The sequence below is a fragment of the Ammospiza caudacuta genome, chromosome 20 (genome assembly GCF_027887145.1).
Source record: "Ammospiza caudacuta isolate bAmmCau1 chromosome 20, bAmmCau1.pri, whole genome shotgun sequence".
Classification (NCBI taxonomy): domain Eukaryota; kingdom Metazoa; phylum Chordata; class Aves; order Passeriformes; family Passerellidae; genus Ammospiza; species Ammospiza caudacuta.
Window position 1 is genome coordinate 4,479,155 of NC_080612.1, and position 20,675 is coordinate 4,499,829.

At 43.2% G+C, this 20,675-nt stretch overlaps 1 protein-coding gene across 1 annotated transcript in view; it reads right to left on the reverse strand.

Annotated features, from left to right (window-relative positions):
- Nucleotides 1–18,257: 18,257 nt before the first annotated feature.
- GTF2IRD1 (GTF2I repeat domain containing 1) overlaps nucleotides 18,258–20,675 on the reverse strand; it is a 50,973-nt gene continuing 48,555 nt past the window's right edge. The window contains exons 24-27 of the mRNA XM_058817712.1: nucleotides 20,433–20,625; nucleotides 19,975–20,012; nucleotides 19,131–19,267; nucleotides 18,258–18,420 (exon numbers count right to left, since the gene is read on the reverse strand). Of these exons, the coding sequence (XP_058673695.1) occupies nucleotides 18,346–18,420; nucleotides 19,131–19,267; nucleotides 19,975–20,012; nucleotides 20,433–20,625 (443 nt within the window). The 3' untranslated portion in view covers nucleotides 18,258–18,345. The remainder of the gene's footprint in view (nucleotides 18,421–19,130; nucleotides 19,268–19,974; nucleotides 20,013–20,432; nucleotides 20,626–20,675) is intronic.

Genomic DNA, 20,675 nt, shown 5'->3' on the forward strand with positions numbered 1-20,675 from the left:
CTAAAAAAGAAGCTGCCACTTTGAAAATCTGGCAGATTTGTCTGGTGAGATGCTTCAAAGAGCATACTGGTTAATAGGGATATTAAAATCATTCATGGCTGCTGAGTAATTCTTCATGTCTCTGAACATTGCTGCTGTGATAAATGGATATGATTCATGCTAACTAGATTGTAACTATATCAATATAAAATAAAGGAAAAGTATATGTGATTAGTATTACAAAGCAGATGGGCCCCTTTGCAGATGTGACGTGAAAAACAGGACACAAGATGTAGTATTGAGATAAGCAAGATCCCAAAATAGAATTGGTCTTGGAATGAACAAAGTTGGGATGATTCCAGGTACATGCTTGATTATTTTTAACATACTTGATTGTATTTATTTATATAAAGAATTGCTGCTCAATTAAAATTGCTGCTAAATTCAATTTTGTTGTTTATTAAATTAGACATATAGAACTTCATAGCACTGCCATTGCAGGCATGTACAGACACTGTTGCAGCAGTTTGTGATTTCCTCCAGCCACACCAGCCAGGGACCTAGCATCTCTAAAATCAAAGCCAAAAGGGTTGTACACAAACTGGCAGAGCAGGAGAGGTCCCAGCCACCAGCAGGCTTAGAGGGCCCTGCAGAGGATTCCAGGCAACAGACAGAGGGACAGGAACAACTGGAATGCCTGAAAATCACATTTAATAATGGAAAATAAAAGGTGCACTAACAATGTGCAACAAAACATAACCTGTATACTGTATAGAGCTGTTCCAGAAGACCTTGAAATGAGGCAAACACAACCTTACATAGACATTATCTGAGGGCAGGGAACCAATGAACAGAGACAATCAGAAACAATACCTTATATGGAACACAAGATTACCCAATTGGAGGGCAGGGTTCAGAACATAACTTTATATGGAATGACTTAATCTACATAACTGTTCCCATCATTCCTCTCTTCTCACCCTAACTTAACTAGATGTTTCCTGTCTTAGCTTCTTGCCTCCCAGGGCCTAATATTCTTTCCTTCTGTGGCTCACCTACAGCCCATCCTTTCCAGGATGGAGTGCCACATCTCTCCCTTTTAGTTTTTCTTTAAAAAAATTTTAAAAGATCTGAAGGTCTTCTATAGTAGCTTTTGGCAAACAACTTAAATTTAACAAGACTAGCATTAATAACTCTTTTAACAAAAACAAATCTTGGTGTAATTATTGTCAAGTAAATCAAATTTTTAACAGGTAACCTAACATAATGCAATCACTACTATAACCTACAGTAACAATTCTATTTTAATCAACAAGAACAGTTGCCTTAGTCAACCTTTACCTTTTAAACTGTTTTACCTGATAATGTGTCATATTTGTAAAAGTATTGATGAAAATCAACAACAAGGAAATTGGTATTAATGATGAGAAGTATTTTTATAGCTACTGCCAATTGTAAACTGCTGATATTTTTGAGTTAAGAATGAAATGTGGTAATTATTCAATGGGTTAAAATAATAATTTGGTTTTGGAAAGTGATGAAGGTTAAAATCTTAGGGAGTATATACAACTAATTAACATTGATATCCAACATTAAATTAAAAGATAAATAAAATCATTAAGTTGAATTAAGAAGACAGACAAGAACTACACCACTACAACAGAAATACTGAATAAAATAAACATTTGGAGGGAAATGAAAACCACAATTTTCATGTAAGAAATTGTATAAAAATGTGTTTAAGTAATTGCTTTACAAATGCTGAAAACAATTGATTAAATAATTGCAAGGTTTGATAACACTATAGGATAAACTTAACTACTTTAAAGTATATTAAGTAAATCTATGGACTCTAACTGTAAAAAGAGAAATAAGAACTAGAACTACTTTGCTAGCTTGTTACTAAAGTTATACTAAGTGATAACTAAGATACAACAGAAAGTATAACTGTTGCACTTTGTGTAATCAAAATAATATAAAAATTGATAAGTGCAATGTATAAAATGAACTATTTACATTTCTTAAATTGAAAACTGGACAAAACAACTATTCAATTTGTTGAAATATACTCAATTATCTATATTTAAATCACAATTTAAACACTATAAAAAAATACAATCAAATTTATACAGCTCAATTAAATCACTCAAAGCTTAAAATATGAAGAGACTTCCTCTACCTGACACTTGTAATAAAACTTTTTGGTTGTTAAGCTAATCTAAAAATCTAATTATTTTATTGAGACAATAATTTTATTCTTCAACATAGAGCGGTGTTGATGTCGCTGATGCCAGGATGTTATTGGCCGAAGTTGGTAAATTATAAAGACTGAAAAATATAGTTGCCGCTAGGTATTGCCTAGTAATATCTGAAGAGCTTCAGGTGGTGGATTTTTGAAGGTGATAGACAGAATGGTGATATTGTCTTGCTAATTTTCTTTTTCACATGATGGTGTCAGTGCTTGGATCTCAGCCTTGGCTTTGTTGCTGCCCACGTTGGTGACACCATTTTGTAGGATGGTGTTCTTGTTAAGATGGCAGTTTAGGAGAATGTAAGAGAATGGCAATTTCTGGAAGAGGAGGAGGGAGGAAGAGGTGGAGTGGCAGGAAGGGGAGGGTCTGGTGGGTCCAAGATGGTGTGACCATTACCATCCTGGACCGACAGAGAAGAAGGAGTAGGAGGACACAAGATAGCAGAAGGACAGTAGCTCATTTGCACCTCGTGGTGGGTTCCATCTCATGTCTTACTCATAGGGACCAAGGGACAAAGAGTAGGGGACAGCGCTGTCTCGGTTTGGATAGAGGTGGTAGTGGCTAAGATCATGTGGAAGGAAGGGGCATGTGAGGTGTCGTGGAGTCTCTTTTTGTAAAGTTTTGTTCCCTCTGAGTCCCAGAAACCAACATAAAGTTGTTAGTAGCCAAAGAACTGGGGAAATTACAGAAGACCCACTTCAGAATCACTTTTTGTGCACATTTCCGGACTTCCTTCCTATGATTAGCCAAAAGTAATTTTAACCATCCATATATATATCCCTCTGCTGGTTAGACAGACTCAAAACCATTTCACTCCCTCCGATTCAGCGATGGGCCAATGTTCCCCCCGTCCCTCCAGCTCTGTCACAGGAATCCTCACCTCTTTGGTCGAGGTAAGGTCGACTTCCTGTCACCTCTAGTCCACCATAGTCTAACACCTCTGGAGGGACAACCTACTGGTCAGCACCCCTGATGATCCAAGCCCAACAGTACCCTGAATATCAGTGTCCCTGTTCGGGCGCCACTTGTTGCATTGCATCTGACGAATGCAGCTTATGAACCAGACTAGCCAGGAGTTGTGAGGCAAAATAAAAAGGGATAGGAATTACTGGAGTGCCCGAATATCAAAGTTTAATAATGGAAAATAAAAGGTACACTGTGAAGGTGTTCACAGGGTCTTAGGATGAGGGAAGAGACGAAGGATCTGACTCCATGTTTCAAAAGGCTTGATTTATTATTTTATGATATATATATTACGTTAAAACTATACTAAAAGAATAGAAGAAAAGGTTTCATCAGAAGGCTAACTAAGCTAAGAATAGAAAGGAATGATAACAAAGGCCGCTGTCTCAGCTGTCTGAGCCAGCTGGGCTGTGATTGGCCATTAATTACAAACATCCAAGATGGGCCAATCACAGATGCGCCTGTTGCATTCCACAGCAGCAGATAATCAATGTTTACATTTTGTTCCTGAGGCCTCCCAGCTTCTCAGGAGGAAAAAATCCTAAGGAAAGGATTTTCATGAAAAGATGTCTGCGACAGTGCACTAACAGTCAATGTGCCACAAAACATAATCCATACATTGTGTAGAGCTGCTCCAGAAGACCTTGAAATGAGGAAAACACAACCTTATATAGACATTATCTGAGGTCAGGGAACCAGTGAACAGAGAGAATCAGAAACAATAACTTATATGGAACACAAGATTACCTAATCAGAATGTAAGAAAGTGACCTCCACTACTGGACGGCAAGGAAGGAGTTGACTTACAAGGCTCTAGGAAGGGCTAGAGATATAAAAGGCAGAGATGAGCCACGTGGCTGGTAGTCATGGGAGAGGACTCCCAGTGCTGTAATTTTTCCTTATTTGGTCTTTTTGATGTTTTTTTTTTTTTGGTATTTTTAAAATTTTCAAAAGTGAGTGGTTGTTTCTCACAAGGGGCAGACAGCAACACCTGTAAATCTGAGCGTGAGACAGCTGGGCTGTACATTGAACAAAAGACTTTGGAACTCCACTGGCTGCTTCTCCATGAAGCCAGTGTCCATAAAGGAGACAGAGGTGTTCTGCAACTTTATTCAAATAAATGGAGAGAGGCCTTGGGCGCTTTCTCACTTGAGGTCTTGGAGGGCACAGCGTCCTTTTGTCCCAAACTCCCAGCACCATGTTGCCTTCTTCCTTTTCCTATTGGCCAAGGTGCTAGGGAGATACAACCTTCTTGAACCCTCTACCATATATGCCTCCTTGAATCTGTCATTTTTCCCCAAAATTCAGAAACTCAAGCTTGTGCAGACCCACTTGACTGTTTCAGGAGTCAGGCTGTCTGGGCTTTGCAACAGTCCTGCTGCTTGAAATTGGTAGAGACATTAAGATCCTTTTCAAAGCCATTAACACCCATGCCTTCACCCACAGAATTGTTTGTAAAGACATTAGCACACATCTTTCCCAGCAGGGTAGTCCTCAAGGGCAGCACTGAACCCTGGATGGAGCTGCCTGGGAGCTTCCAGGGCAGCCAGGCCTTGCCACAACTGGGATGGAGCCTCTCATAACCCTTCAGCTTCCATTCCATAAGCTTTAGCCTTGGATAAGCAACTTGCTTTAAGCTGTGTAGGCTACAAAGAGCTACAGGTAATATCTGTGCAGCCATGTTTTCTTGTGCACTGCTGGAGGGGTCTGGATACTGCAGGAAGGAATGGGTTGTAATGACTGCTGGAAAACAGTCCAAAACTGCATTCGTCATTGCAGCTAAGACATAGTCTTACTTTGGCAACAGCTGAACTCTCCAAAAATAAAAATAAACGTTAAAAAAAAAACAAACCCAAAACTACCCAAAGAGGGAAGCAAGACCTCGCTCTTGACTGCATCATTACTTTTCGAGCCTTTCCCTAAAGTCAGAGGAAATAAGATCCTCTGGAGACACCCTCTGGCCATGCTGCCCATCAAGCTGCATCTCACAACCTGGGACTGCTCTGGAAGCTGTTGCAAAAGGATTCCTCAAAAATGCATTCAGTCTTCTGAATAAAAGCACAGATGCTGTTTATGCTGTTCTTTAGCGTTGTGGTGCACTACATTTTTAAAAAATTATTTGAATCAAAGCTCTCATTCTTTAATTAAACTTCATTTAGTTGCCATCTGCCTGGGATCAAAATGGCTTCGTGTTTTGCAGCTCTTAATGAGGATTGTTATTGGATTTGTAAACACATAAACACCATCCCCAGCCCCCTCTGAAATACCAAAGAGTTTGAAAGGTGATAAATCAGAAACACGGCTCAAGCATTAAGAACTGCATCTTCACTCATCTAATAGTAATTGCCAGGAAAATTAATCCACAAACACCAGAGGTCTATGTCATAAAAGGAGACAGAAGAGTACTCTCACCTGTGTTCAGCTGTCTTGATGCTGTTTCTGTGGTCAGTAACACCTGGAAAGGTCCATGCCACTTCACCACCAGGGGTGCTTCTTTCCACTCCTTAACTAGGACTAAATCCCTGGTAGGATGCTATGAACAGCAAAGTCCAGAGGCAGCATCTGTGCTAACTGGGCTTTCTGTCAATGAGATTTCACAAGAGACAGGATAAAACACATATTGTTTTAAATATACATCACTTATTTCTGCACACCCTCCCTCGCCGGCTTGCACCATGTTGAGAATTAAATGGGTAAGGAATTACAAACATCAATTCCAAGGGAGATAATAGAATATGTTCTCTGGGTGGCCCTTATTCTTGCCAAAGCTAATGGCAAAAGCCACCCCCATGGCATCTTCGTTTCTATCACTTCTTTCAAAAGATGTTTCTTTATTTCTCCATTCATCTGTTCTAATTGCCCTGAATTCTCAGGGTGCCATTGCTATGGAGATCCCACTGAAGTCTCAAAGGAGCCATAATCCCTTGAAGGCTCCTCCTATAAAATGAGTTCCCCTGTCCAAGTCCACTGCCTTCACAATCCCATATTCAGAAATAATTTGTTAATTGATCAAATAGTTGCTTTTAAGTGACTAGACACTCCCCTGGCCCCCCTGCCAGCTGGCACATAACTACCACTATCTAAGCCCTCTTGCCTGGAGCATCTCAGCAAAATACACCATCCCCGAGAGGACATGTAGCTCAAAGTCATTTCCCCTGCCTTGCAGTCTCCTCTGCAGGCTGGCTGTTATTGGCATCCCTCAACAGCTCATTTTGCTAAAACAAAAACACTCAAGGTAGTCCTGGAGAGTCCCAATGACTCCTCCCATGGAGCTATCTCAATATTTGCAGTCTCAAAGTTCTCGGCATCTACTGTTTACTCTGCTTTGTAAATCAATTCTCCCCACTTTCTCCTGCTCTACCACCTTTGATTATCTCTGAGTCCTCTGGTGGAAAAGACAACACCACCACTTCCCCCTCCCCGTGGCAACAGCTGAGCCACAGGAAGCAAAGGGAGGATCCCAGGGAGGATCACTGGCATAAGTGCTGCTGTTTGAACATCTCCATTGACCAGCTGATTACCCACGGTCTCTTCTGATCACTCTGCCTGATGTCACTTAACAGCTCTTACTTCTGCCTCTTATGGGAAATTCACCACCTCTAACAAGTCAGTGATTGAGGTCTCATGAGCAGAGTTTTCCCTGCAAGTTAAACCTCTTCCCTCACGTACCACCCCACATGCACTCATAAGACCTCTAGGCACACCATTTTTCAGTAAAAAGACAAAACAAGTTAGACAAAAATGAAACTCACTAATTTGCAGGATACTTTAACTAGTATTTGATCTCTCACCAAGCCACTCGAACTGAAAACACAAATTACAAACATAAACAAACTGAAAATGCAAACACTTATGGTTTTAAATTTCATTGGTTTTCACACAGCTCCATCTCATGGATTGGTAGGTTCCTATTAAAAAAAAAAAAAGGTGAAAATTTGGCCTACTAGACAGATTATTAAAAAGGAAAAAACCTCTTGTGGCTTACACAAAGTGACAGAGTCCCCCTGAAGAAATGGTTATCACATTTATGTGAGATTTTGCTGCTTGCAGTTTCTCTGCTTTCAAACAGTTTTTCTTATCTTTAATGTAGGGATGTTTGACATTCCTAGAAAAGATAAAAGAAACAAACTCCCCGGCAGAATATGCCTGAGTGAAACAGTTAATTGCAATAACTTATTCAGGTGGTGTTTTACCTTTTATTCTATGAAGTGCTTGTTGCATCACTTCTGTTGCTTCCCATAGGTCTTCAGTGAGGTTTCCTGTTGGGATTATTATCTTATCAGAGTGACCCCAATAAAAGTTGGAAAGTCTTTTCCCAGTGCTTGAAGAAGGAGTCAGAGCTCTTCATTTCTCGGTCTCAAGGTTGTTTATTGTTCCTTATCTATAAAAAATTTTCTCCTGCCCTGCCGAGGTCCATCCAGCAGGACAGACAGAGGCACTCTGCCTGCCCCCAGGGCAGTGTTATGTCTTTATACTAAAAACTACATATACAATATTTACAATTACTTCCCAATACCTATCACCTATGTTAGACAGTGAGCTTCTACTCTAAACCAATCCGAAAGTGCCACCATCACAGCAGAAGATGGAGGCCAAGAAGAAGAAGGAGAAAAAAGGCTGGACATGCCCAGATTCCTCCATCTTGCCCCCTGAACCCCCGTACCAGAAACCCTCAAATCTACTTTTCCACCTGGTGATAACTTCACTATTATTCTACCTAAGCTGTTGTGGCTTGCTGATCTTCATACAAGGTTGGAAATTTGCTCCATGGGTCCTAATCAAACCCACTGGTGTTTTGGGCTCTGTGCCAGGGTCCCTGAGCCCCCTGGCAGGGTCTGAGCTGCTCAGGACAGCCAGAGGGATGTGCTGGATCCTGACAGTTTCCTCTTGAAAGGAATGAGGGACTTGTCTTTAGAAACAAACTGTGGGTCTGCTAGTAAATAAAGCCAGATACTGAGAGAGAAAAGAAACAATGGGAAGGATTCCACTGATTGATAAATGGAATGAGAGATTTACCTTTACAAAGAAACTGTAGGTCTGCTGAGAAATAAAACTGGATACTGAGAGATGAAAGAAACAATGGGAAGAACCATAAATACCATTAGGAATTCCACTGAGTGACACAAGGAAAAGACAAAGACATTGGAAGAGGGTCTTAGGTGTTTCCAGAAGTCTGTACCTCAGGCAATGGGGATAGAGAGAGGGACATGTGGCCAGGAAATTAGGAGAAAAATGAAGCTGCATCCTCTAAAAATTTTGAGATATCCCATGGTGGAAACATACCAGATGAGACCCCAAATTGTCAGATGATTAATGTTGTTAATTTACAAATTAATCCACAAACATCAGAGGTATGTGTCCAAAAAGGAGACAGGAGTCCTGTAACTTTATTCAAATAAAGGGAGAGGACATGGGGCATTTCCCCTGGGATCTCTCAAATTTTTGGAGGATGCAGCCTCCTTTGTATCCTAATTTCCTGAGCATGTCCCTCTCTCTTTCCCCATTGCCTGAAGTACTTGAGTGGCACAGACTTCCTGAAACACCCAAGACCCCCTTCTAATGTAAACCCCCCCACTTTGTCTTTTTCTCGTGTCACTCAGTGGAATTCCTTATGGTACTTATGGTTTTTCCCATTGTTTCTTTCATCTCTGAGTATCCAGTTTTATTTCTCAGCAGACCTACAGTTTCTTTGTAAAGGCAAATCTCTCATTCCATTTATCAATCATTGGAATCCCTTCCATTGTTTCTTTTCTCTCTCAATATCTGGCTTTATTTACCAGCAGACCCATAGTTTGTTTCTAACAAGTCCCTCATTCCTTCCATCATGGAGTGGCTCCAATTCAGCAATTCCCATAATCACATCATACACAAAACCCATGTGTAGAAACACTCTACTACTGCAGGATCAAGATTAGGGAGGCTGTGAGAATTAAAGCTGAGGGAAACCAGTAATGAAGTGCAATCTGACTTTTTTTCGAAGTAGGTCAGTATTTCTGGGTCACAATGTTACTGTTAAGCTTTGATTCATTCTTTCAACTTTCCTGCTCCACTTAGGTCTCCATAGAGTGTGCAAGTCTCACTTCACCCCTACTGTTTTATTTGGCCTTTGCTCTATTTCAGCAATGTAGTGTGAACCTCTGTCTGATGACATTCCCACTGGTAGTCCAGACCTCAGGATAATTTCTTTGAACAAAATCTTTACCACCTTGCTAGCTTTGTTGGTGCGACAAGGAAAAGCTTCTCTCCATCCTGAAAAAGCATCTGCTGGTACCCATTTTGTGCAGAAACCTCTGCAAAGTCTATTTGCCAATAGTCTCCTGCTCAATTTCCTTTCTATACACAGTCCCAAATGCAGGGTGCCCAATCTAATGTGCCTTCTTTAAACAGGTTGGACACTTTTTAACAATGCTTTCACAGTGCCAGTCATTCATATGCTCAAAACTTGAGGTTTCAATACTTCTACCATAGAGTCTATTCCCCAGTGAGCAACCTTCTGTTGTTTCTCCACCATTTTCTTCATGTGTTGGGGAATTATTATGTGTTTGCTGGGTGTAATTCACCATCCTTCAGTACTCTTTTCAGCATCTAACAATTTTGCCAATTTCTTATCCTCAGCCTGGTAATCAGCAGCCTCCTTGTCCAAATCCTGGTAATTCTTAGGTGAGAACAACAGGATGTCCCCACTGGCAGCCTCCTTGGCTGGTTTGTCTGCCAGGCATTTCCAATATTTACTGGGATCTCTCCGAATTGATGAGCTTTACAATGCATTACTGCCACCTTCTGAGATAGCTGCCCCCCTTCTAACAACATCTGTATTATTCTTCTATGTTTCACAGGAAGTCCCTGAGAAGTTCATAGCTCCCTCTCTTTCCACGAGTTCATGTAGACCTCTCCAAAAGTAAATTTCGAAGCAGTCCGTATAATTACAGTGTGATCCTGTGAGAGACATAATGCTCTTGTCAAACGCAATCAGCTCTGCTTTCTGAGCTGACATGTTGGGTGTCAGAGCTTTGGCCTCTGTTACCTTGTGCTGAGTTACCACCACATTCCCAGCATTTCAGATTCCATTTTTCACAAAGCTGGTCCATGAAACTTCTTCCATGAAGAGTTCCCAATTGTATGGAAAATCACGCTTTCAAAACCCCGTGTTCATTAAGGAGACAAGGAGGCGGACGAGTCCTACCACTTTATTTGAATAAAGGGAGAGAAGCCACCGAGGCACTCACCCACTGGATTCTCTCTCTCGGGTTTCTGGTGCACACCCTCCTTTTATCCTAAACTCCTGGCCACATGTTCCCTTCCTCCTTTCCCCATTCCACTAGGAAGGTACAGCCCTCCCAAACTGCTTACCACATGTCCTCCCTTTGAGCCTGATTTTACCCCAAAGTTCAGAACCTCAGGCTTGTGCAGACCCACTTGACTGTTTCAGGAGTCAGGCTGTCTGGGCTCTGCAACAAACCTGCTGCTTGAAGTTAGTAGAGACATTAAGACATTTCAAAGCCATTAACACCCATAGAATTGTTTGTAAAGAGGTTAGCACACATCTTCCCTATCAACCCCTCCTCTTAGTATTTCTCAATTTGTCTTTACAAACCGTAGACATTACTAACTTTAATTTTTTTAACAACGTGGCACGGTAGGAAGATTAACATTTCAAACATCCCTCCCAACTTTTCTGCATCGGGCCCCTGCAAGAGATGTGGCAAGTAAACAGAATACAGTAAATACAGTTAATAAAGAAGACATTAACAGCTCAGATCAGCCTACAATCACCAGAGCTCCTTGTAGATGATCCATGGCTACTGATAGCCAAAGACTCCCATCCTTTTCCCCCTGCTGAGAAGTCAAGATCTCTGGGGTTTTAGAGACCTTGACTCAAATATGATGGGCCCACCCCTGTTCAGCTCTCCTGACTGCTGTTCCTGTGGTCCTGCTTGGATGTTATCAACAGCAAGGTCCAAAGGCAGCATCTGTGCTAACTGGGCTTTCTGTCACTAAGATTTCAAGAGACACAGTGTCCTGAACACATACTGGTATAATCTTCCCTCTCCCTGACACATTGAAAATTAATTCCAAGGGGAATGATTTCCTCAGGGTTTGGCTCTCATTTTTGCCCCAGCTAATGGCAAAAGCCATGCCCATGGCTTAGTTTCTGTCACCAGCTTCAAAGGTGTTTCATTATTTGTCCATTCATCCTTCCTGCTTGACCTCAATTCTCAGGGTGCCAGGGGGTGTGGGGGTCCCACTGAAGTCTCAAAGCAGCCATAATCCCTTGAAGGATTCCCCCTGTAAAATCCAGCTCAGTCCATTGCCCCCACAATCTCATACCCTGGAATTACTTGTTCCAAAAAATACTTAAATAACTGACACAGTAGTTGCTGAAGTCACCAGAAACGCCTCTGGTCACCCTGCCAGCTGGCATACTGTTATGAATAGAAATGTTGCCCATTTTTTTAAAGGTTGCAGAGTTCACAGGCTGAGCCAGTTGCTGCCAAGGTGGAGTTCTAGCTGTTTGTTGTTGTAATCACCTGTTGTTAATAGTTTTTCATTAACTACATGTTGCTGATGGTTGGGAATTTCCCTTTTTCTCGAGTATCCCCCTGCTGCTTCCTGGAGGATGGCACCCGCATGGTGAAGAGGAGGGAACATTGGGGTTGGCATGCAAATGAAGAAACTCCTCACCAAACCTAGCAAAACCCCCTAAAAACAACGAGGCAACACGGAATTGAGGGATCAAAGTGATGTCTAGATGTGAGGAACAGAATCCAGTGTCCGCTAAGACCCTTTTTACCCCTCACCATAACCTAAAGATGTCGGCTGGAAACAGGACCTCAAATGTCAAACCAAATAACTGGGAATCTCCTGATGCTCTGGTGAGGATGGAAGCCCCAGCTCTGCCCACAGACCAGCAGACACAGCTGCATTTTCCTCCTTCTCTGTGCCACTCCTGGGAGCAGCGGTGGCATGAACGCAGACCCATTGGTTCTTCCCACCCGAGCTGATTTTTAATAAAAGCATTAAAAGGAGAAAGATCTCCTCCCCTATTTATTTCAATACCACTGCCAGAAGGTATTTAAGCCCTGTTGTCCAGGGCATCTCAGCAGAATACAGCTTGCATCCTTGGACACATAGCCCAAGGTCACTCCCCTGCCTTGCACTCCCCTTTGCAGTCTGGCTGTCAGCTTTAGCTGGGCAGCCCTCCATAGCTTGTTTTGCTAAAATAAAAAGACCCAAGGTAGGACATCTTGAGGAGGGTCTCTGCCAATCTTCAATGACTCCCTCTGTGGAGTTGTTTTAATATTTGCAGGGTCAAAGCTCCTGGCATCCACTGGTTACTGTCCTTTATATAAAATCTCCCCTCTTTCTTCTGCCCCACCACTCTTCATTATCTCCAACACCTCTGGTGGAAAACACAGCACCACTTCCCCCTCCCCTGGCCCCCCCAGCAATGGCTGGGGAGCAAAAGGGATCAAAAGGAGGATCCCGGAGACCTCTGGCAAAAGTGCTGCTTTTTGAACATCTCCATTGGTCAGCTGATTGCCTAGAGAGCCCAGACAGCCTGAATCCTGAAACAGACAAGTGGGTCTGCACAAGCTTCAGTTTCTGAATTTTCAGCTAAAATGACAGGTCCAATGGGGGGATATGGGGTAGGCAGTTTGGGAAAGCTGTACCTTCCCAGTGTCTCAGCCAAAGGGGAAATGAAGAGGGCAACATGCAGCCAGGGGTTTAGGATAAAAGGAGCTTGTGTCCTCCAAGACCTCAAGAGAGAAAACCCCGCAGGCGTGTGCACCCCAAGTGGCTTCTGTCCCTTAATTTGAATAAAATTGCAGGACTCCTCTGTCTCCTTTGTCAGGAAAAATAATCCATGAACACCAGAGGTTTATGTCCAAAAAGAAGACAGAGGAGTCCTGTAACTTTATTAGAATAAAAGGAGAGGCCATGGGGCATTCCCCACGGGATATCTCAAAAATTTTAGAGGATGCACCCTCATTTTTCTCCTAATTTCCTGGCTGCATTTTCCTCTCTCTTTCTCCATTGCCTGAGGTACTTGAGAGGTACAGAGTTCCTGAAATGCCTAATACCCCCTTCTAGTGAATACCCCTCTTGTTTTTCTTTTTCCTTGTTTTTCCTTGTGTCCCTGTTCTTTTTCTCTAAATCCAAAGATGTAGCACAGTCTTGAGTCAGTGACAGTCTGCGTCAATTAGGGGAATTCCTATGGAATTTATGGTTCTCCCCATTGCTTCCTTCACCTCTCCATTTTTGGCCTTATCTACCATCAGGCCCACAGTTTGTTTGTAAAAACACCTCCCTCTCATTGCTTTCACCTTTATGGACACTGGCTTTTCATAGCCTGATTTTCTGCACACCTGCAGCTGGGAGAAAGTCTGTCACCCCCTCTCAGCCCCTTTTGAATGTTTTTTTATTCTTTTAACACCATGCATATATTTGTTCTGCAACTCAGGATTATTCTGCAAATCAAAAAAAATAAATCATCATACAAAACAGCATTAGGTGCAAAATTGTCAGTCCCATTAACACGCCCCTTTTTGTGATTGCTTAGCTCATACATCAGCCACCAAGGATAATAATATTCAACAAGTTGTTTTCATGTCAGGGGATCACATACACATCTCCCACCCCACACCTTTTCCAGTTCCTTAAAACACAACTCAAGGGGAGACTTGGGGAATTCCTTCTCCCAGGAGCTATGAGGACAGTCCCACACCACATTTACCACCTTACAAAAAATAAACTTTCTACACTTTTAAAATATTTTTAAAAGCTCCTACAATTATTTTTTAAATAACCTTTTACAACCTTTTAGTAATTTTTTGCAACTTTATGCAACCTTTCCCAGGACTGAAATTGTGCTATGGGCATTCCTGTGTTAGCTAGTGCATGATCTTACACAAGCCAGCACAGTTACAAAAACCTCTGAGCCCAGCAGTGCTTTTGTTAACCACTTACAGTTTTCCATTTAGCTGGGGACTTGTACTCCCTTAAAAGTACACTTTTCTAATTAGCTGGGGACTTGAAAACTTTTGATACACACTTATATAGTTTTACAATAACTTTTAATAGAAAATAACAAATTATATCATTACTTTAATAACCCAATTGTATTATAGAGCTCAATTTCTGGAGGGATTCTCTGCTGCAGCTTATGGTTAGATATAATTTTATATCCTCAATAATGCCTTAATAAAACCCAGAGGTTTTGCCTTGAATTCATTGGATTATAGGATCAAAGGATTTCCCTGAAAAAAGCTTTTGAGGCACACCAGAGTCCTCCATCCTGTAAATCCATGGAGCATCAAAAGCATTGTCCAATCTGGGGTCGCAAGTAAATTGTTGTCAAAATCATCAGGATAAATTAAAAAATCAATCAGGATAAATAAGACTCTCTAACACTTTCTTTTCAGTGTTAGGGAGTAAGACATTACTTTATTCTTGGCCCAGAGGTGTGTGTGTGGCTGACAAAGTTCCAGCCTCCACACAGATGCTGATATGAGTAATTTTCATTTATTTTTTACATTTTTAGCAAACAAAGAAATAATGTTCATGGTTTCTAAGTTACATAATTCTTTTAATTAATTAGAATTCTATCCTTTAATGGTTATTGATTTTGTACTCTTCATGCTAATTTGACTCACATTCTTTAGTTCTCTTATCATCTTTTTCTAAGATAGGGGGTGTCCAACTTTGCAGGTCTTAATCTCTTCTGTATCTTCTGGTTACTCCAAGGTCCTAGAAGGGTTATAAATTTAAGATCCCATGTGTCCAATCTTCAGCTCCCTTTGGCTTTGTTTACTGAAGCTTGTCAGGGTTAGTTTTAGCAAACTTAATGTTTCAGTGATTTAATGATCAAAGTAACAATAAGAGCCTGTGAAGAAACTTAATTAGTGCTGGCTAAAAGTAGGCACTGCTTGAAGTTAATTAAAACAACTAATTAAATTAATAGGAAAGTTCTGTCTTCCAACAAGAAGCAAGCACAGGCACCAGGGCAGGAGTTTCCCACCCCAGCCACAGAAAATGGAAAGTGGATGTTGTGGCCCTGCAACTCCTCAAAATCCCAGCAGGAATCATTGCTATCACTGCTCAAAATGCCTCTGTTACCAAAACCAGCAGTGTCCAAACCCATCTGGGGGCACTGGAGGTGCCAGGTGGATGCAGAGCTCCCAGCCAAGCAGATGGAGCAGGGCACAAGCTGCCTTTAGTGAGAGGGTTCCATATCATGGATCAGGAAACTTGGGGAAGAAAACCTGAGCCCAGTGTGGTGACTCAGCCCCAGGGGCACAGCCAGCCCTCCCCTGCCCCATCTTCCTCACCAGCTCTGAGCTGGGGATGCTGGGGAGAGGGGGAGAGTCTCTTTGCTCAGTTTCCATTCACAGCCTTTATGATCCCATTCAGCTCTCTGAACTAAATCATGAGTCCCCAGCACAGTTCCCATGCCCTAATTTAACTCCAGTGCTTGCATTCACCTCTGCCTTTTGGCAGCATCATCAGGGCCTGCGTGGGTACAGCACTCCAGCCCTCAGGCTGGCAGAGCCTCCAGCAGCAGCCTCAAACATCCCTGTCATTGCTAAACCATGCTAAAACCTTCAGTGTTATGGCATCAGACTTCTATGTCTGTGGAGAGATTTATTAATAGTTGGTTAGCTGAGAAAGGCCATACTGAAATAATGCCGCTGGTTAAGCTGAAGGAAGAAAGTCAGCAGTCAGCAAGCTAAAAGGAAAGGTCAGCAGTGACCTTGCTGCAACGAGGAGAGGGAGTAGAGATTATTCCTGAATATATCCTGAGAATATGTGAAAAGTATCAAAAGTAGAACCATAGGAATGCAGAAGTAGGTGTAGGTGCTGATATGTAACTGACCAATCCTGAGCTCAACTTTTGCAATATGTATGAAGCTCATTATTAACTGTATTTAACCCGCCGTACTGATCAATAAAATTGGGGCTGTGATGATCAAATTGATGTCTGGGTCTCCTTCCGTCGACATATGTCCTTAACACAAAAAAATAAAATGTAATAATAAGTGTGCCCTCTTATGAGACATCTACTTGGTAGATGCAAATAAGCCCCTTTCAGACATTTGGGAAGACAAAATGAGTTTTTATCTCTGAATCATGTTTCCTAACTGGAGATGCCACAGGTTTGAGTATCAGGCAGAAACAAGAAAGTCTCAGATTTTGATGCAAAGGCTCAGATGTTAAACTATTTCTAACTGGGGTTACTGATACAGACTTCACCACTTTTGTGCCATAACCTACATTTACTTGGGATTTTGTTATCTTGTGTGATCATTTACATCTAACTCCAGAACAAATTCAAGTCCAGATCCAGGAAACTGCAGCTGCCTTGAAACATGTCTACTCCCCATCAAATAACACTTCCATGCCCTGCCCAAAGCCTTCTCCTGGCCTGAAGAGACAGACTCAAGCAGAGTGAACACATGTAAAACAAACAGAGCAGCAGATTCCACTCGGGCAAACTGTCAGGAGTGGTTTTGACCCTCTGTCTGCCACCATCCACCCACCTGAAGGCCACAGCTGCTGCTGGTGGGGCAGCTTTGCTGTGACAAGCCTGTGGTGACCCATCCTGGAGGGACACTCAGCAATGGGCACCTCACAGTGAGGCCTCATATCCCTGTGTATAATGACTCCAGAGCTAGAAGCCCCAGGGTTTTTGCTTTACTGGTGGCTCAGGCTGGGCTGCATTTACCTGCACACAAGCCAGGATGTTTCTTCTTCTTCTTCTTCTTCTTGCTTTCTCACACTGACATTCCCACAGTGTCTCACCCATGCAGGGCTCTCAGCAGGCACAAAGCAAAGTTAAACACATGCAGGGGGAAATAACAGCTTTAGCTTCTGCAAACTCCAGGAATGGAATGGAAATATAAGGGCAGGAACGTCAAATTATACCCCTCCCTCAATTTATTGGTTTGTTTATTACATGGGGGAAGGTAGTCCAGGGTACATGGAGGAGTCTGGGGGCACCCTGCCTGCACTCAGCATTGCCACCAGCAGTGGTCCAGTGCTGTGGAGTATCAGTGTGATCAGAACAGGAGGCTCAGGGGGACCTTCTTACTTAAAACCACCTGAGATGTTGTAGCCAGGCAGGCAGTGGTCTCTTCTCACAAGTAAAGTGATACAACAAGAGGAAATGGCCTCAGGTTTCCCCAGGGGATGTTTAGATTTGGTATTAGGGAAAATGTCAACAAAAGGGAGGTGAGGCTTTGAAATAAACTGTCCAGGAAAGTGCAAGCATCACCATCATCCTGCCACCATTCATGAAACATGGGGATGTGGTCCTCAGGCATGTGGTTTAGTGGAGAACATGGCAGTGCTGGGTTCATGGTTGGACTCAATCTTACAGATCTTCTCCAAATTAAACAATTCCACTATTCTGTTGTGGGACCTTCCTTCCCCAAAAGGCATCAAAGCCTCCCATAACATCATAGAATGATAATCATAAAACCATAAATCATGAAGGACTTCAGTGGCTGGAAGTTTTTCCTGGTTCAAATGCCAGTTAAATGCACACAATCCAACCTTTCTGTGCCTTTCCAAGTCTGGGATGGCAGGAGACTCCACACAGGAGGGCTTGGGGGGGATCTCACCTCTTGGGGGGCTGAAACCTCCTTCCCCCTTAATGCAAATGCATTTGGGCTTAGGAGCCAACAGAACTCATGGGTGCAGGTGACTGATGCTTGGGAGGGCTGGCTCCCTCCTGTGTCACCACTGCAGTTTGGTACCACTCCTCTGGCAGCTCTGTACATGAATTTTTACACCTTCGAGCTAAATTAAATGAAGCATTAAAACATTTCAGACCTCTTGGCTTCAGGCACTGATGACACTAAGGAGTCACTGAGCTGCCAAAGCCCAACAAGGCCTGTCCAAGGGGTGCCCTTCTGCCCTTATCCTTACCTATAAATGTTATTTATCAATAAGATATGCAATAAAATAAGTACTTTTAAGAGCAAGGCAACACTTTTTATTTTTATTTAAAAAGGCCTTGGTGGCAGGAATATAGTGTAAAAATCATTGGAAAAACTAAAAGGCATCGATACATATTGGAATATACACTTTTTACATAAATTACATTTATTTATTTTTTCTTTCATTTGAGGTTCTTATTTGATATTGAGGTCTAATAGTTAATAGGTCCTGGGATCTGGACGTTTAGACCACCATAGTCTAACATGTACATGTTCATGGGCCATTGCTGAAAGAGAGAGAGAGAAAAAGAAGGCAAAAGTCTCCGTTAGGGCACAACACAAAACCATGCAAACATCAGATCTCTGACATGTTCCAACAACTGGCTGTTGCTCCCACTTTCCAAGTAAGAGAAAAGAACCAACCCCAAACCAAAACACCACTAGCAAACTTGACAAAAACCCTTCAAAGTTTTTATTTCTCTTGTGCATTTTTGTGGAGTTTTATTTGGTATCATCCACAACCGAAGCCAAACCCTAAAGGAGTGCAGCTGTATGCATCTCTCTGACTTTATCTCCTATTTTTCCTGGTTTGTGGCATTCTAGAACTGCTGCCAGAACTGAGCTAGAGGTACACCCAGGTACAGACCTGAGGTGATGTCACCAGCACTCGTGTTTGAGCCCAGGGGATGGAGGGATTTGCCTGAGGCTGTCTCAGATGCAGCACCCACTAAAGCTGAGGCACACACTGCAGCAATGCAGGAGAGCCCCTGGGGGTGTCAGGCTCGCTCTGCTGACCTCCCCCAGACAAACCCTGCAGAACAAGACAGCCCCACAGGCGTGTCTCCTCCTTTGCCAAACCTGCTCGTGCCACTTTACATCACACTTTATAGGGTTTGTCAGGTGCAGGGAGGTGGTGACAGCTCGAGCAGAACAGAGCAGCATCCTGAAGCAGAAAGATAGGTAGGCAGTAACCCCCCTAATATCTGGAAGGCTTTACCACAAGCGAGATCTGATTTGTTGATGATGTAGACTCCATATTGGAAGAAGAGGAAGAGGAAGAAGAGGAAGAGGAAGATACCGAGTTCCCTTCGGAGATCCTCTTCCGCTTCCGTTTGGGAACACTGATGTCTTTGTCTGCAAGGAGAGAGGGAAGGCATGAGGTGTCCAAGCCCCGAGAGTGGTCCCTAAATGTGGGGGCTCATTTTGCCACTGTGACCTTGCCCTCCACAGAGCATCCCCAGCTGTGCTGCCACTGGTGGCACGGGCTTGGCCTCCATGAGGGGCACAGAGCTGCCAGCTTTGCTCACACTCTGGCATGCTCTGCCTTGCCACATCTCCCCTCTCTATCCATCCACCTCTTTCCATAAAACACAGGATTGTGGTTATCTCTAGGACTGCTAATTCTGACACATTTGATTAAAACTGTCTGAGATTTATCAGGATGATGGGACAGAGAGAGAAGCACATTCCCAGGGATGACAGAAAACCTTGTTGCCTCAGAAATTCAACTGCTAAGTGATGGCTCAAATTAAGGGCTTTAACCAGGGAATAAATTGCTCACGGTGAGTAAACTGCTAATGGGAGAGGGATAATCACATCCTCCACAACATGCTGAAAGTTTGAGCCAAACAGCCCAGTCTTCCCACAGCTCACAGAAGTGGAATCCTCCAATAGGACAGTTTACTCTGGAACAGATGCTGAGCCTAACTTTTTGTAGGTAGGATCTTCCCCCCATCCTGCTCTGGGTATGTGGGAGGTTCAAACACCTCCTCACAACTCCCATCCATTTTCTCTCCCACAGTGCCAGGAAAGCCATAGTTATGTCCCAGCCCTTCCCTTACCTGTTTGTTTGGCCTCGGTGCAGATTTCAGCAAATGGCCTGTGGAAGAGACAAGGTGTGAGTCAGTGGTTTCACCCTGTGTGCCTGCCTGTGCTGGACACAGCCCAGACCCTGACCCTGAGCTGACTCCTCCAACACCCCCTTGTGTGGAGAGGGGACTTGGAACATCCTGGAGAGAAGCAACCTGAAAGAGCTCAGCTGGATCTCTGAGTTATCAGCCCCCATGCACCTTCCCAGCATCACCATCCCAAATCACAGAAGAAAGAGGGGACAAATTGGCCCTGTAACCCTTCAGTGTGCCCACCCATGGGCAGGCACCTCCCTGCAGCACAGGGATGGAGCAGGTCCATGTGGTGGCTCTGGTGGCCTCAGCATGAGCTGCTCTGCTTATGGCTGAAGGAGCAAGGACAACACTTAACAAACAGAAGCATCCCCCACCACAAAGCTGGGAAAACTTACTGGAGCTGGTTTATAATCACTATTCGGATGCTCTCCCGTGCCTTCAGGATCTTCTCCAGCCGGTGAATGTCGTAGGTGTTGGGATTTCTGAACGGGATGTCGTCCGGCAGCCCCGTAACCTCCACAGAGTCAGGACTGTCCCTGATGAGTTTATAGGGCACCATGACAGGCCTGTTCAAGCCCAGAGCCTCTCCTGTAAGGGCAGAACAGAGGACAGCACAACAGCTTTACCCTGCAGTGTTG